General features: G+C 42.5%; 1 protein-coding gene across 1 annotated transcript in view; it reads left to right on the top strand.

Moving 5' to 3' along the window:
* IQGAP1 (IQ motif containing GTPase activating protein 1) overlaps positions 1-17,604 on the top strand; it is a 102,253-nt gene that overhangs the window by 72,361 nt on the left and 12,288 nt on the right. The window contains exons 19-33 of the mRNA XM_067697490.1: positions 3,099-3,269; positions 3,979-4,062; positions 4,166-4,237; positions 4,333-4,402; positions 4,771-4,979; positions 5,692-5,847; positions 6,084-6,247; positions 6,901-7,125; positions 10,637-10,777; positions 10,870-10,954; positions 12,062-12,294; positions 12,898-13,030; positions 14,053-14,155; positions 14,891-15,026; positions 15,423-15,510. Coding sequence (XP_067553591.1) covers positions 3,099-3,269; positions 3,979-4,062; positions 4,166-4,237; positions 4,333-4,402; positions 4,771-4,979; positions 5,692-5,847; positions 6,084-6,247; positions 6,901-7,125; positions 10,637-10,777; positions 10,870-10,954; positions 12,062-12,294; positions 12,898-13,030; positions 14,053-14,155; positions 14,891-15,026; positions 15,423-15,510 — 2,070 coding nt within the window. The remainder of the gene's footprint in view (positions 1-3,098; positions 3,270-3,978; positions 4,063-4,165; positions 4,238-4,332; positions 4,403-4,770; positions 4,980-5,691; positions 5,848-6,083; positions 6,248-6,900; positions 7,126-10,636; positions 10,778-10,869; positions 10,955-12,061; positions 12,295-12,897; positions 13,031-14,052; positions 14,156-14,890; positions 15,027-15,422; positions 15,511-17,604) is intronic.

Below are 17,604 nucleotides of genomic sequence, written 5' to 3'. Positions count from 1 at the left end.
GGGCTACTCTTCGTTGCAGTGCGGTGGCTTCTCTTGTGGAGCATGGGCTCTAGGCACGTGGGCTCAGTAGTTGTGGCTCACAGGCTCTAGAGCACAGGCTCAGTAGTTGTGACGCACAGGCTTAGTTGCTCCAACAGCATGTGGGATCTTCCCGGACTAGGGCTCAAACCCGTGTCCCCTGCATTGGCAGGAGGATTCTTAACCACTGCCTGCGCCACCAGGGAAGCCCTGGATCTAAGAATTTTTTTTTTTTTTTTACATCTTTATTGGAGTATAATTGCTTTACAATGGTGTGTTAGTTTCTGCTTTATAACAAAGTGAATCAGTTATACATATGTTCCCATATCTCTTCCCTCTTGCGTCTCCCTCCCTCCCACCCTCCCTATCCCACCCCTCTAGGTGGTCACAAACCACCTAGCTGATCTCCCTGTGCTATGCGGCTACTTCCCACTAGCTATCTATTTTACGTTTGGTAGGGTATATATGTCCATGCCACTCTCTCACTTTGTCACAGCTTACCCTTCCCCCTCCCCATATCCTCAAGTCCATTCTCTAGTAGGTCTGTGTCTTTATTCCCGTCTTACCCCTAGGTTCTTCATGATCTTTTTTTTTTGTCTTAGATTCCATATATATGTGTTAGCATATGGTATTTGTTTTTCTCTTTCTGACTTACTTCACTCTGTATGACAGACTCTAGGTCCATCCACCTCACTACAGATAACTCAATTTCGTTTCTTTTTATGGCTGAGTAATATTCCATTGTATATATGTGCCACATCTTTTTTTTTTTTTTGCGGTACACGGGCCTGTCACTGTTGTGGCCTCTCCCGTTGCAGAGCACAGGCTCCAGACGTGCAGGCTCAGCAGCCATGGCTCACGGGCCCAGCCGCTCCACGGCATGTGGGATCTTCCCAGACCGGGGCACGAACCCGTGTCCCCTGCATTGGCAGGCGGACTCTCAACCACTGCGCCACCAGGGAAGCCTGTGCCACATCTTTATCCATCCATCTGTTGATGGACACTTAGGTTGCTTCCATGTCCTGGCCATTGTAAATAGAGCTGCAGTGAACATTTTGGTACATGACTCTTTTTGAATTATGGTTTTCTCAGGGTATATGCCCAGTAGTGGGATTGCTGGGTCGTATGGTAGTTCTATTTTTAGTTTTTTAAGGAACCTCCTGGTGGCTTTATCAATTTACATTCCCAACAACAGTGCAAGAGTGTTCCCTTTTCTCCACACCCTCTCCAGCATTTATTGTTTCTAGATTTTTTGATGATGACCATCCTGACTGGTGTGAGATGATATCTCATTGTAGTTTTGATTTGCATTTCTCTAATGATGTTGAACATTCTTTCATATGTTTGTTGGCAATCTGTATATCTTCTTTGGAGAAATGTCTGTTTAGGTCTTCTGCCCATTTTTGGATTGGATTGTTTGTTTTTCTGTTATTGAGCTGCATGAGCTGCTTGTAAATTTTGGAGATTAATCCTTTGTCAGTCGCTTCATTTGCAAATATTTTCTCCCATTCTGAGGATTTTCTTTTGGTCTTGTTTATGGTTTTCTTTGCTGTGCAAAAGCTTTTAAGTTTCATTAGGTCCCATTTGTTTATTTTTGTTTTTATTTCCATTTCTCTAGGAGGTGGGTCAAAAAGGATCTTGCTGTGATTTATGTCATAGAGTGTTCTGCCTATGTTTTCCTCTAAGAGTTTGATAGTGTCTGGCCTTACATTTAGGTCTTTAATCCATTTTGAGTTTATTTTTGTGTATTGGTGTTAGGGAGTGTTCTAATCTCATACTTTTACATGTAGCTTTCCAGTTTTCCCAGCACCACTTATTGAAGAGGCTGTCTTTTCTCCACTGTATATTCTTGCCTCCTTTATCAAAGATAAGGTAACCACAGGTGTGTGGGTGTATCTCTGGGCTTTCTATCCTCTTCCACTGATCTATATTTCTGTTTTTGTGCCAGTACCATACTGTGTTGATTACTATAGCTTTGTAGTATAGTCTGGAGTCAGGCTCCTGGACCTAAGAATTTTAAACAGAGGAGTGATGTTACCTCACTTCAGCACGTTACCTAACCTCCTACCTCCCTGAAAACAAAACAAAACAAAAAACAGTGACCATCAAATTGGTTCTCCCACTCTCCACTTTCCTCCCTTTCAGTGAATCTGGATTTTCACTGAATCCTTCATCATTTTCTTTTCCCAAAAGAAAAGTCTCTTTTCCCAAACTTATCATTTATCTTGTCTCTTGATTTTATTCTCTCCCAGTTCCTTGCAGACCGTGTACTCCACCTCCTCTCATTTTTTGGATTATTCTAATATGTAACCTAGATCAGTGCTTTCCAGAATTTAGTGCAGTCTTTAACTGCACACGTTGTTGCCCAGGGAAAAAAAAAATCAAGGCTCTGATACCAAGGACGGGGGGATACATGGTATATCCATATATCATGGATATTAGGTGGGTAACCAGGTGTTCTCACTAACCATTCTCACCACTCCTGCCCTCATTCAAGCCAGGTCCTCTCCCACTTGGATTATACGATAACAGCATCCTAATTCATCCACTCAGGCTAATCTGTCAGCTACTCCGCTAACAGTGCTGCTTTTCTAAAAATAAATCTGATGGCTTTATTCCTGTTTGAAAGTTTTCTGGTTCTCCAGTGCTTGTAGTAACAGTTCAAACACTCTAGGCTACTTCTCAAGACGATTTGTAGTCTGTCCACTCCCTTGCAGGGCCCTCCTCTGTGTCATTCCAGGGGATCTGGGCCTTGGTGTTGTCACCTGTTACTCTGTCTTCTTGTCAGCAATGACCCCAGATCAGCAAGCACACTTCCTGGCACAGCCAGTGTTAGGTAGGTGAGTAAAGGAAATAACATATGAGGTAAAAGAAGGTGAAGTTTTTGTTTATGACTTTTTGGGGGAATGTGAGGACAACTTGGCCTTGAAAAATAGATCTGAAGTCTGCATTCCCATTTCTTGGCTAAAGATCTAGTATAGCCTTGGAAAGCCTTAAGCATTAGTTTGTGTGATACTGTGTAAAAATTTGTGTCCATTCTCACCTGTGTTTGTCTTCTCATGTGACCATTGCTTTTTCAGAGTTCCATCTCTGGGGTGACTGCCGCGTATAACCGAGAACAGCTTTGGCTGGCCAACGAAGGCTTGATCACCAAGCTGCAGGCTTGCTTCAGGGGATACTTAGTTCGGCAGGAATTCCGATCCAGGATAAATTTCCTAAAGAAACAAATCCCTGCCATCACCTGCATTCAGGTATTTCAGAGCCTATTATGCAGACAGCAAGTGGGCTTCTAGAGCAGGGGTAATAAAAAGTCAGCTCCTACGATCGAATGTCTGAGTATGTCCTCTGTCTTCTGACCTCTTAGTCTTGTCCTTCTTCTGACAAGCACTTCCTCTCCTACCATTGGAATCAATGTGTGCTCATTGCTGTTTAGTGTGGTGAGTTGTCCAGCTCAGTGGCAGTTCTTCTTGGGCACCTCATTGTCTTCTAAGACTGTTCCTTTGTGTCAGATTTGAATATTGAGAGAAGCAACTGCGATTTTGCTTCAATGACAGGGAAGCACAATGTCACAGAAACAATTCTGGGTTAGGAATTATGGCTCCAGCACTGCCAGGTAGTGGTAAACCTCTTCTCTGAGTTTGTGTCCTCATCTATAAATGGGGATACTAATATTTATCTTACCTTCCTCACCTGATTCGTTGTAAGGAGCCTATGAGAGCATCTGTGCAGATGCACTTTAAGGTGTGAAGTGCTGTGCTCACATCAGGGAGGTGGAAGTTAGCCAGTGTGCTCTCCTGGTAGAGGTACAGCCCAGGCCCCTCTTCCCCTGTCACTGGTGGACGTGATCCTTTTTAAAGCTGCATCATGAATTGCACTTGGATGGTATCTCAAGACAGAATCTTTTAACTTCCTCTGACCCTTGGGAAATAATGTGTCGCATGTAATGTTTGATGGTTTCAGTCGCAGTGGCGAGGATACAAGCAGAAGAAGGCGTATCAGGACCGCTTAGCTTACCTGCGCTCCCATAAAGATGAAGTTATAAAGGTGTGTAGCCCAGGCAGGGTTTCTCAGCGTGGGGCGTGAGCATGATATGTGTGGAGATGAAGGGCTCTTCTAATTTCCAGGACCGCCTTTTCCTTTTCCACAGATTCAGTCCTTGGCAAGGATGCATCAAGCTAGAAAGCGCTACAGAGATCGCCTACAGTATTTCCGAGACCATGTGAGTACCCTTGGGTAACAAGGACCAGTAGAGTTAGTTTTGCTGTGTTTATGGTGGACAGAAGAACAAAGGAATTTCTTTTTTTTGTTCCTTAGATGGACGACATTATCAAAATCCAGGCTTTTATTCGGGCAAACAAAGCTCGTGATGACTACAAGACTCTCAGTGAGTAACTGTGGCTCAGCAGAGGACAGTTGAGGCAGTGGTTGAGAGCCGTCAGGTTCTGAGTATTCTCCACGGATCTCTTTTCTTGTCCTGCAGGCAAGGCTTGGGGGGTAGGGTGCTGTTTGTGACTTAAGCCCCATTGCTCACCTGTGACTTGATGTCTTGTTGCTTGCTGTATTCGCCTTCCACATAACAACATAGCAATAGCATGACTGGGAAGACTGCACTTGGTGGTTGTCTTTGCACATCTCAAAAATAAACAAATATCTTACGTGTGAATAGAGCTTTTTTTTTTTAAGACAGTGCTGATGTTTTCCATTTTATTGACGCTTCCATTCCTCGTCTGACACATGCTTTCTTTCTGTCAGTCAATGCTGAGGATCCCCCTATGGTTGTGGTCCGAAAATTTGTCCACCTGCTCGACCAAAGTGACCAGGATTTTCAGGAGGAGCTTGATCTTATGAAGATGAGGGAAGAGGTCATTACCCTCATCCGTTCTAACCAGCAGCTGGAGAATGACCTCAATCTCATGGATATCAAAATTGGACTGCTAGTGAAAAATAAAATTACACTACAGGTATGGTCCAGTGCCAGTAAGGGCCTTGGGGTACATTGTCCTGCTTGGTACCCCTGTCTCTCCCTAGGTGACTTGCAGGGAGGGGGTAGGAGGCTGGCTTTCTTCTCAGCGAACGCCATACATTGTTTTTTTTTAAGTTAAATAAGAAATCAAGTGATTTAATCACAAAATTTTAAATAGAGAAAAGTAGATAAAAACCATCCCATAATTCCACCACCCTAACAATCATTTTATATCCTACATTTTTATTTAATATAGAGGATAAGATACTTTCCATATGTTAAGTCATCATAAATATTATTTTTAGTGGCAGTGTAATAATTTATCAGGAAATAATCTGAGTTACCTCTTTTTTTCTAGACTATTTGACATTTTCAACTTTTATTATTACAGAATAACACTGCAGTTAATGTTTCAATGTATATGTAGCTTTTATTGTGTTTAAGACTTTGTAAGATAGATTCCTAGAAGTTGGTTTCCTGAATCAATGGACATTTTTATAGATGAGGTTCTTTATAGGAAGATGGAAGTAGGAATGGATTTGATTGATGTGCTGAAAATAAGGTACAGTGTAGTGATTCTAAAATATTTAGGGGATCTGCCAGTGCAGTAGACCTTCATGAAAGTTTTTAGGTGCTAAAAGACCTTTGCATAATGCCCAGAGTTTCATCTTTGAAAGCTTTTTGATTTATGTATATGTGTTTGTTTATAGGACGTGGTTTCCCACAGTAAAAAACTTACCAAAAAAAATAAGGAACAGTTGTCTGATATGATGATGTTAAATAAACAGAAGGGAGGTCTCAAGGCTTTGAGCAAGGAGAAGAGAGAGAAGTTGGAAGCATATCAACACCTGTTTTATTTACTGCAGGTGAGTGGCTCCCGGAATTAGTATTGTAAAATTGAGTTAATTTACTTTTCTCAAGAAAACCTTATGCATAGATCTCTGTGAAAGTCCTTCTGATTTCCACTGAGAGATGAGCAAAGGGCTATCTTATTTTTCTTTATTACTCAGGTACTTTCTAATCCTTCAAGCTAAAAAATCTTGAATATTTGTGCCAGCCTTCATGTCATCTAGAAATTACTTATCGCTTGCTTTCGTTTCAGACCAACCCCACCTATCTGGCGAAGCTGATTTTTCAGATGCCCCAGAACAAGTCCACCAAGTTCATGGACTCTGTAATCTTCACACTCTACAACTATGCATCCAACCAGCGAGAGGAGTACCTGCTCCTGCGGCTGTTTAAGACAGCACTGCAGGAGGAAATCAAGTACGGACAGATTTCTGCAGGGCATACATGGGACCCCTCCCCACCGTCCTAGGTGCTCATAGTTTGAGATTCAGGCCTGCCTGTGCCTTTTCTCAATACTGTGACATGTGTGAGATACTTACTCTAAAGAAGCATTTACCTTTTATAATGTAATAATATAGATTATGCACTCACACAAACTAATTATACTGAAAATACAAATTAATTATATGTTAATTATATATATACTGTATACCAATATGAACTAATAATATATACACAATATAAACTAATATGCTAATTATAAGCTAATATAATAAACACTAATATAAAGTGTCGCTGTTTCTGGGGAGGTGATAGAGATTCGCTAAATTAGTTTTAGGAATATTCTGTATTAAGATAGAATTTTTTAAAAGCTGGTCCAAACATGAAGATTTCACATCTTTAGCTAGTGAAAGACCTGATCATGTTCCTATGATTGAGTTTGCAACAACAGCAGGAAGGTGCGGTATTCAGATGAGCGTTGGGGAGTGTTTCTAGAGAAAGAGCTTGTAACCCTTTCCTTCCAACTATCATATTTCTGTTTTTAGGAGATGGGATCTTTAGGTAGGAAGGATCTTTAGGTTGGTAGATTTGTGATTAGTTTGAATTGAATTTTTATTTATGTTTTATAGGTCAAAAGTAGATCAGATTCAAGAAATCGTGACAGGAAATCCTACAGTTATTAAGATGGTTGTAAGTTTCAACCGTGGGGCCAGGGGCCAGAATGCGCTGAGACAGATCTTGGCCCCGGTGGTTAAGGAGATTATGGATGACAAATCTCTCAATATCAAAACTGACCCTGTGGATATTTACAAATCTTGGGTCAATCAGATGGAGTCTCAGACAGGAGAGGCAAGGTATGGTAACCACAACACCTTTCATGTTTTTATTATTTTCTCTCTCTCTTTTTTAAACGGTGAACATTTCTTTGATTTATAAATTAGTAATTGCTTAAATAGGTTTTCCTTAGAAACCCCTTCTGTAAGTAGTTGACTTGGTAATTTATTCACTTATTTAGCAAATATTTAATGAGTACTTACTAAGTGCCAGACACTGTGTTAGATACACCTACAATAATACGATAATGAATGAGACATACAATAATGAATGAAGAAGACATGCTCCCTGCCCTCTGTTCATAGTTTATTGCGTGGGAGAGATGACACACAGGTACATAGAAATAAAGTTGCAAACTGAGGGGAGTTTCGTGATGTTTTGTAGGGAACTGTAATGGAGAATTCAAGAGGGAGCTAACTTAGAGGGGTTAGGGAGAGCCTCCCTGAGAAGGTGAACCATCACATGGTGGAGGCCTGAAGGGTACAGTGGGGCCAGCCTTGCTAAGAGCTAGGTGCAGAGTCTTCATGTCTGGATGCTGTCAGGTGGAAGGAGCTTGGGAGAGTCTAGGACCTGGAAGGACACTGGGCATCAGCAGAGATGCAGTTGGATGGGAAGACTCGCACAGATCTGAGTGAGATCCCTGTGTTTCATTAAAGGGAAGAGGAGCTGGTGTGGGCGAATGATGAGCTGCCCTGGAATACTGAGAGTTGGACTAACTAAATTAACATAATCCAGGAGAGTTCTGTGCCAGGGCGGTAGTTTTCACCACCAGCGTTAACACATCCAAAGGAAAAATGTGTCAGTAGAATATGGGAAATGCTGGGAAAATACAGTTCAGAGGGCCAAAATGTTTAAAATATTTTTATCCACCTTGGGTGAGGACAGGGGAGGAGTAGCTCTCCATATGATTGCTACTCAGAGTTTGATCTGTGGGCCAGTAAGTGTAGATCATCAGTGTCGCTAAACACACTGTTTAGTTCAGCTGACATTTTTTTCCATAGCAAGACTTTCTCAATGAAGGAAGTATCCATTCTGAAGTTGATTACATTCTGGCTCAGGCTCCTTATCCTGTCTTGGACTGATTGGTGGAATGGTCTACATGTTGAATAATGCTGCTTTCCACGTACCTGGACACCAGGCAAAGGGGGAGGTTACCCTGGATAGAGAACAGAAAATTCTGCTCACTCCTACAAAGGGCTTATCCCCTATTGGGAATCGTGTGGGAACCAACCCTGATTTGGTTCTCTGCTTTGTGTCAGCCTGTCACCCAAGAGTCAGATCGTTGCTGGGTGTGATGGAAAATCCATTTTTGTTTTGACCTGCACCAGGCCCAAATCCTGGAATATGGTCAGCCAACTGCAGTAGTTGACTGGGAAGGTTTGACTGAAGCTCAGGGCATCCCTAGATGGGAGCCCCACGGACACAGGCTCAAGGGTACTAAGATACTTCCTCTGCCGGTCCATGAGTTGGTCATTTTTAGATCAAAATTCCAGTAGGTATTTCAAGATTTTTTCTTGTAGGTGCCTATCAGAAATGTGTCTTATTTTGCTTTTCATAAAATGGAAATTGATTTTAACACATTTTTTTTAATGTGGATAACTGGGAGGTGTAGTGGTATGTGGTGGGAGCCCATGCAGCATGTAAGCATCACGGATCCTTGAGCTTCAGCCACGAAACTCATAGCAAACTGGGACGTTGTCCCTCTTGGCAGTGTTCACCTCTAAAATCTTTGAAATTTAATATTCTGTTCTCTGACTACACCCATTTAGTTCAACACTTTCATTCTCTTTGTTCATTGCTACCTTTTTTAAAATGTCATATACGTATACAGTTATATTTTACTGATATAAAAGATGTAAAGTACATAACTTACAAAATATAAATGCCCTTATAAATTCAATACAGCCAATTGTTTGAGACAGAATGCTTTTGTTAATTTTTGCTGAATCTTTGTGTTCATAGTCTACTAGTTTTGTAATTCAGCCACCATATGACGAATGGAGTTGTGTCCTTATTTGCTGGTATTAGTTTCCTATTGCTCCTGGGATGAATTACCACAAACTTGATGGCTTAAAACAACAGAAATTTATTTTCTGACAGTTTTGGAGGCCAGAAATCCGAAATTGATATTAAAGGGGTGAAATCAGGGTGTCAGCAGGGCTGTGTTCCCTCCAGAGGCTCTAGTGGAAAATCCATTCCCTGCCTCTTCAGCTTCTGGTGGCTGTTGGCATTCCTGGCCTTGTGGCTGTATCACTCCAGTCTCTGCCTGCCCTCCCCCGTCGCCACATTGCCTCCTCTTCTGTGTGCACCAAATCTCCCTCCGCCTCTCTCTTATTAGGATGCTTGTGATTGGATTTAGGCCACCAAGATAATCATTACTGCTTTTTGACCTCATTGAAAGTACCACACTGGGACCCCTGCAATTCATTTTTGTCTTTCAGCTCCCTCCTGTCCTTGTTTCCTTCCTGATTAAGCCTAGGCCCAGTGTTCTAGCACATCTACTATTCTCTTGTCAGTTCCTTCTGACTCAGGGTCTTCTCCTGAATGATCTCGTCAGCTCCTCTGGCTTCAGTTCCTATATGTAACTGTCAGCTCCCTCACCAGTACCTAAAGGGTCACCATGTCCCATTGATTGTGTCTCCTTAATCTCTCTCAGATCTATCTCCTTGGTCCCCACTGCTTGCATCCTTGTTCATGCCCTCATCATATTTTTTTTGGGGGGGGGCCATGCCACGTGGCATGCAAGATCCTAGTTCCCCAACCAGGGATCGAACCCACGCCCCTTGCAGTGTAAGCACAGAGTCCTGACCACCTGACCACCAGGGAAGTCCCATGCTCTCATCATTTCTTGATCAGGCTGTAGCACTAGTCTTCCAGCTCTTTCATCTGTGACTGTCCATCTTTAGTTCATTTCTCATGGTGGATCAGAGCAATCCTCCTCAAAATTCAGATCTGTCTCTTAATAGCTCTCTGTGGCTTCTAGGAAAGTCCAGACTTCTTAGCATCATATACAGGGCCCTCCATGATCTGGCCCCTGTTTACTCTTCCACCCTCATTTCTCCTTCCTCTTCCCTTTCTTCGCATTTGACCTTCCTTCCCAGAAGACCTTTCTTCTCCCTTTTTCCTGAGTTCATATGTCCCTTCCTTATGGAAGTCTTCCTTGATTCCTCCAGTCTGAATCAAAGCCTCTTCTCTGCGGCACTGTAGCACTTCTGGTCAGCTTCTTCTTTGTAGTGCAGTGTGTTTACAGATACTTATTTGTGTGTCTCTTCCACCAGACTGTGAGAGACTCAAGAAGCTTTCATGTCTCCAATACCTTTTATCCCAAGTGCCTGGCACATAGTTCAAGGCACCCAATTCACAGTTGAAAACCTGAGCCCCAATTCTGGCCCCACCATTTTACCAGCTCTACGAGCACAACAAAATTATCTACTCTCTCTGAGTCTTTCTGTTTATGAAAGACACAGTCTCGCCTCAGGCTGTTCCTGGCTGTTGGTCTAACATACATGGGGATAATTTCTGCTTTCCCAGCAAACTACCCTATGATGTGACCCCAGAGCAGGCTCTGGCTCATGAAGAAGTCAGGACACGGTTAGACAACTCCATCAGGAACATGCGGGCCGTGACGGACAAGTTCCTGTCAGCCATCATCAGCTCTGTGGACAAAATCCCGTGAGTGCTGTCAGCTGTGACCCCCTGTTGAGCCCAGAATTAGTGGCCTTCTGCTCCCTGGCCCTTCTCACTACGTTTTGTCCACCCCACAGTTACGGGATGCGCTTCATTGCCAAAGTGCTGAAGGACTCATTACATGAGAAGTTCCCTGATGCTGGTGAAGATGAGCTGCTGAAGGTAAGACTGAAAGCTGGCACATTCTTGCCCTACCAATAATAGCCCTTTGAGGAAAAAGTTCTAAGACTAGGCCTGACCTTAGACTTTCGTTAAGGACCTTAACCTAGATTTTGTCAGTAGCTTGCCGTTGATTGTGAGATTTTGAAAGTGTTTGTAAATAGTAAATCATACCTCTTTTAGTTCCTATATAGTTCCTGTGTTGTTTGAATGGCACACAGACCTCAAACAAGTAGAGAAGATGGATTTTCCTGTCTTGAGATACATTTCTTTGAGTCCTATCTTTTCGCTGAAGAATTGCTCCCTCTGCTGGTGGCCAGGTGAATGGTAGCAAGCACAGTTGTTTCCACTAAGGCTGTTGCTGATAATTCTTTCTTACTCAGCTATGCTCCCTCCTTTTTTTTTTCCCTCCTTCTTCTTTTTTTTTTTTAATCTGAACGCTTTTTTTTCTCTCCTAGTTCTGTGCTTTCCTACAGTGAGGCCTCGATTCTAGACTTTCTGTTCAGGTGAATTAATTTTATTTTTTTCTGAATGAAACTCTAGGGGAAATGCTGTGACTGTCCTTGAATTCTTCTGTGGAAGAGATGTGTGTTGAGTGACTTTAATTTCAGAGGCATGAACTTGTGCACCTTTGAAGTCTTCAGCATGAGGATGATGGGGGTTGGACAGGTTATGCTCTGCTAATTAGGTCGTGTTCAAGGATTTATTTTAGCTATGTTCATTAGCTTCTTAAAATGAAAGCCCATCTGCCTGAAAATGAAAAGTGCATGTGGTTGACAGCAGCCTTATTTGCTGCCATGGTATGTGAACAAAGGCTGCCCTAAAATGCTCAGTAACAGACTTTAAGTCTATCATTTTTACCTTCTGAATCTACTCTTTCATTGTCGTGATTTTCAGTTCTGTTCTCATTTTCTTTTTTTCTGCATCCAGCCAAGGGCTGTTTGGTCATTTTAGTTTCAGGCCTTGAGGGAAATTGTGTGTGTGTGTGTGTGTAGTGTTTAATTTTTTCTCACAGGACCACATTTTCTGGTTTTCTTTGCTAGCAAAGTCATTTATGGCTTACTTGGTGGAATGGTTTTTAACACCCATTTCTTTTTCCTCTGTTCCCAGATTATTGGTAACTTGCTTTACTATCGATACATGAATCCAGCCATTGTTGCTCCTGATGCCTTTGACATCATCGACCTGTCAGCAGGAGGCCAGCTTACCACAGACCAACGCCGAAATCTTGGCTCCATTGCAAAGATGCTTCAGCATGCAGCTTCCAATAAGATGTTTCTGGGAGATAATGCTCACTTAAGCATCATTAACGAATATCTTTCCCAGTCCTACCAGAAATTCAGGTAAGGGGAAAGGGACAAGGTACTTGAAAGATTCTGTGGGCGTGTTTCTAACTCTGAAGGTAAAGACAAGATTAAATACCACACCCAACATTCCCTGGACTGCAGTGTTGTATACATCTCATGTGCTCAGAGCTCCAGGGGATGATGAAGAGGATGTGTGAGCTATTAAAATATATTCCTATGAAATAGACTGTACTTCACGTAGAAACAATGGTCTGCGTTAGGCACGTGTTACTTTGTAACCAGAGAAGAATTGGAGAGTGCTTTTAATATTTGTAAATTAAACATTCAGTTGAGAGTTCGAGTTCGGGAAGTTGTCTTAGAAAGTTGGTTCTGCTAACAACGCAGGTGTTTGAGAACTGTTTTAAATTATGGTTGAGCAGTTCTTGTGGGTAGAACTAAAACGAAGTGGAAAGAGAACCAACCAGAACCAAGCCAGTCCCAAGGCTGTCAAGCACAACGAACGTGCAGCAGTTTCTCTAGAATTAACTGTCTTGACTGGCTTCTTTTGAACTCACTGCCCCAGAGTTTTGTGGGATGTCCTTCGTCAACTTCTCACACATGTGTCACTTGTTGGGGCCTGGCTCCTGTGTTTATTTTCAGACGGTTTTTCCAAACTGCTTGTGATGTCCCAGAGCTTCAGGATAAATTTAATGTGGATGAGTACTCTGATTTAGTGACCCTCACCAAACCTGTGATCTACATTTCCATTGGTGAAATCATCAACACCCACACTGTAAGTATTTTTCTTTAATGATTTAATTTCATTGCTCTGTCTTAATTGCCTTCTCCGGCTGCTGCCTGCTATCTCTGGAAGCCAGAGATCTCAGTTTGATCTTACTGACATCACATCTGCCTTGTTGTTTATCTTCCTTTGCTTATTATCCTTAACTTTCTTGAAGTGATCCCCAGGCCACCTGCATCAGAATCATCTGGGCTGGTTATTAAAAACGAAGTTTCCTGAACCCCACCACAGGCCAGCTGAATCAAAATCCCCATGGCTGGGCTTCAGAATCTCCATTGTGACCCCTGATATAGTGACTTGATAAAATACTGTTTTTATTGGTCCTTTTTTTTACCCTGGCCCTCTGTCTTACTTTTCTAACATGATCTAGAATACCAGCTTTTTCCTCTGTGTCACCTTTGAGTGATTTTTTCCCTTGGGTACTTCTTCCCCCCTCCCCAATTTTTTATAATTCATCCCCCCTTGGGGGCATATAGAACAGGAAATAAGGAAATAAAATGAAATTTCAGGGATTGTCATTTCTGACGACGTCACCTGGGGTAATAGCTTATTAAGGCTTTGCCGAATACCCCTAAAATAATGATAATGTTGATCTGATGCACTTTTTTTCTGAATTAAAAGATATTATATACTGGAAACTTTAAGTAAAAGTATGAATGTGAGTCATTTGAACTGGTTGTAGGGAATATTGATGACTTGGATATTGAAGTCTGTGAGTTTCCTTGTTCTTTCTTATATAGGGTACGTTTAAATCCTTTATATCTGTAAGGTTGAGAGAGTACCAGTATTTCCTCTTCATATGTCGTAACATATGTCATTCATCACAGGCCAATGTGTTGCTTTATATATCATATTGTTTATTTGGGTTAGTTTGTTGAGGATTGGTTTTTCAGTTCTTTGAATATGGGAGTTTTGTTATCTAACCTCTTTTGTGCTGTTAGGCATTGTGGATGGGGACGGGGGCTAGTGGGTTGAGTGTGTAAATGGAATTGATCTCTGGATGTTGGATGCAGCTCCTGTTAGATCACCAGGATGCCATTGCCCCGGAGCACAATGATCCAATCCATGAGCTGCTGGATGACCTTGGCGATGTGCCCACCATCGAGTCCCTAATAGGTAAAGTTCTGACTTAACTGCCCAGAAGCTGAGAGAGGAGATTGGCAGGAGTGCTGTAATTATCACCTCCTCTGTTTCTACACTGTTCAAGCTCTGAATACACATCAGAGAAGAAAACAGATGTGATCCCTATCTGTTAGGAACTGAAGTCCAGTGGAAGAGATCATTTTAAATGCATAGATACATATAATCATGTAACTAGAAATTTATAAGTCCTATAAAGGAAATGAACAGAGTATTTTTTTTGATATTTATTTATTTATTTGGTTGCACTGGGTCTTAGTTGTGGCAGGCAGGCTCCTCAGTTGCGGCAGGCGGGCTCAGTTGTGGCAGGCGGGCTCCTCAGTTGTGGCATGCGAACTCTCAGTTGCAGCATGCATGTGGGATCTAGTTCCCTGACCAGGGATCAAACCTGGGCCCCCTGCATTGGGAGCGTGGAATGTCAACCACTGTGCCACCAGGGAAGTCCCTGAACAGAGTATTTTGAGAGAGAAATGTTACAGTGTTGAAATGATTTCTCAAACATTTGTTAAGTTATTTTATTATGGATCCTTTGCCTTTACCATTTGGCATGATGTTTTATTTCTCAGTAAAAGGTGTCCTCACCACAGTGTACATATAGGCTTATTCAACTACCTTCTTAAACTTGCATTATCTTTTACTTGAATTATTATCTGCTCTCCAATGTCTCCTCTGTTTACGGTATTGATTCTTTCTACCGTCCCAAAACTTTAGGAGAAGGCTCTGGCAATTTAAATGACCCAAATAAGGAGGCACTCGCTAAGACAGAAGTGTCCCTCACACTGACCAACAAGTTTGATGTGCCTGGAGATGAGAATGCAGAAATGGACGCTCGGACCATCTTACTGAAGTGAGTATTGGAAGGAGGAGGAACGGAGTAAGTGTAACCCAGTGATCCCTTCTGTCCCTTGGTCTTGGTGAATGAGTCCTCTTGTTCATCCCTAAAATGATCATCTCAGCCATTTAAGCCTCATACATTTCCAGTCACCTCATGTATTATACTTGACACAGGGCTTACTTGCCTTATTTGCTAATAAGATGCTGAAATGAATTTGTAGCTTGGAAATCCTAACCTTGGTACTCACGCTGTCATAACTGTGTAAGTAAGCCTGGGACTTTGCGTACCTTGCATTAGGGCTGCCCAGTGGGACTCTGTGAGGTAGTGTTTGCTCTGCTCCTGTTGAGGTCCATTCGAAGGAAGTAGGACACCTGCTAATGTTTAAATGCTTCGCACACCTCCTTTCAGCACAAAACGTTTGATTGTGGATGTCATCCGGTTCCAGCCGGGAGAGACCTTGACTGAAATCCTAGAAACACCAGCCACCAGTGAACAGGTAAAGTTTGGGGGTTTACCAGGTACCACAGTAAGATGCATAGGTGCTCCTGTGATAGGCACGTGACAAGGCTGAGGAGGTGGGACATAGGTGGCGAGAGGTGGTCACTGGAAGGTGGGCCTGGATGTGGTGGCATTTAGGGCTTATTGAGAAAGTTGTTGGTTCCTAAATCCAGAGGCGGTTTTTTCTAGGGCACAGAGCTCACTGGCACTTACATGCAGTCCGTGTGTGTGCTTTAATTTAACCTGAGGCAGAATCAGTGAGTCTGCCCAGTAATTTATTGAATACTATATAGTTAGAATTTTGTTAAGTGCCTTGGTAGATAGGAGAAAAGAATAGAATGTGTCTCCTAAGTTCTGTGAACTTAGTTGGAGACGTGTGACATATGCCCCTGAAACAGTTAGAAAACCACTGAAAATTCACTATGGTTTTGGCCCTAAAAATGCTAGAAATTAAAGCAGGAGTCCAGTGAGGAGCAAAGCATCAGGGAGGTATGGGACTTGAACCAAGCTTACAAAGAACATGCATGTATGACAAGAGGGACATTCTAGACCGGGGAGTCCCCGTGAACAGAGGCACAAGGGAGGGCAGAGCATGATGTGACCAGACCTACATATCTAGAGTGAAGGTGTGGGTGAGGGTGAGTAGTGAGAAATTAAACGTGAGGACAAATTATGTAGAACCCAAAACTTAGGAATTTTGCACCAGAGAGATAGGAGTAAAGGGCCTTTGTAACCTTTGGGACCATTTGACATTGATTAATTTTGCAGTGCTGTCAGAGCAGATGGTAGTTGAGTCATCTGTGTGTGTGACAGGGTTCCAGGTCCAATTGGGTGAGGGGTGGCACGGCAGTGGGGAGGGACGGATGGGTCACGTTTAAGGCTTCTGTTTCATGTTTATAAAATGAGAAAAGTAAGTCAAGTCATTCGTTTTCAATTTTTTGAGCATGGGAATCCTTTTCATTAAGTAACAATGTATTTGGAATCCCAACATATAAAAGAGGTAAAATTGGAGCTACTCTGGCAGCCCCAGGGATGGGCCCTTGGAATCCCACCCTCCAGGACTCGTGGCATCCCTGGGAAACCCTTAAGGCTGCAGGGAGGACTATTTGAAAACCAGTTTTAAATGAATTGTCAGCTTTTAGATGCTGTGACTAATTACTCATTAGTTGTGTGAGATGGGCAGGAAAAGAGGCATAACCAGTAACTGCAACTGGTTAAACTTGGAAGGAAATTTGAAGTAGGGAAGAAGGAACTGGTCTTTACTGAGAATCTGCTATTAGTTTGGTGCTTTCACCTGTGTTCTTTCCTGTAATCCTTGCACTATCCCTATGAGGTGAGTCTTTTCATCCTCCTTTCACAGATGACAAAACTAAGACCCCTAGAGGTTAAATAACTCGCCCAAGATCATTCACTTGTAGTGGCAGAACCAAACTTGAATCGGGTTCTGTCTGACTCCAGTTTATGCTCTTTGCGTTATCTGATGAAGAGTAATTTTGACATTAGAAGAAAAGGGAATATTGGGAAAGGAATTGCTCCAGTTCGGGAAAAATTACAAGTCTGAACTACAAACCTTTCCAAATGTAAACATCCCCAGTACAAAACAGTTCAAAATGTGGTACCAGAGCCTTAGCCATATGCTGGGATCTATCAGCATAGAGGTGATCATTGAAGTTTTGAGAGAGAACACTTACAAAGAAATGACCATGGGCCACTTGGAGGTACCAGCGCATGCTTAGGGCAAGGAAAAAGTGCAGAGAAGATGATCAAGGCAACAACTAAGAAAAGGCACTGAATTGGGGATGGGCGGAATGGTAACGAGAATTGGTGAGAGAAGCCAGACTGCGAGGAAAGTGCTGAAAGACTGCAACAGCAAGTGTGGATCGTTTGTTGGGTGGGAACATAACAGACAAACGTTGGTTGCTGACTAGGAGACAGAGCAGATATGAGAAGGGTCTCTTTACTGGCGTTTGCAGCATGTTTGAAAGAGGGAAGGCTTGAGCGTGATTCAACTGGGACGAGGTAGCAAAAAGGATTAGCAAGAATTTACTGACCACTGGTGTTGCATTGGTGTGGTTATAACGTTCATCAAGCC

Source organism: Pseudorca crassidens, chromosome 1 (assembly GCF_039906515.1).
Source record: "Pseudorca crassidens isolate mPseCra1 chromosome 1, mPseCra1.hap1, whole genome shotgun sequence".
In the NCBI taxonomy this organism is placed as follows: Eukaryota; Metazoa; Chordata; class Mammalia; order Artiodactyla; family Delphinidae; genus Pseudorca; species Pseudorca crassidens.
The sequence above is the reverse complement of the archived record's forward strand: the minus strand, read 5'-3'. Positions and strand labels throughout refer to the sequence as shown.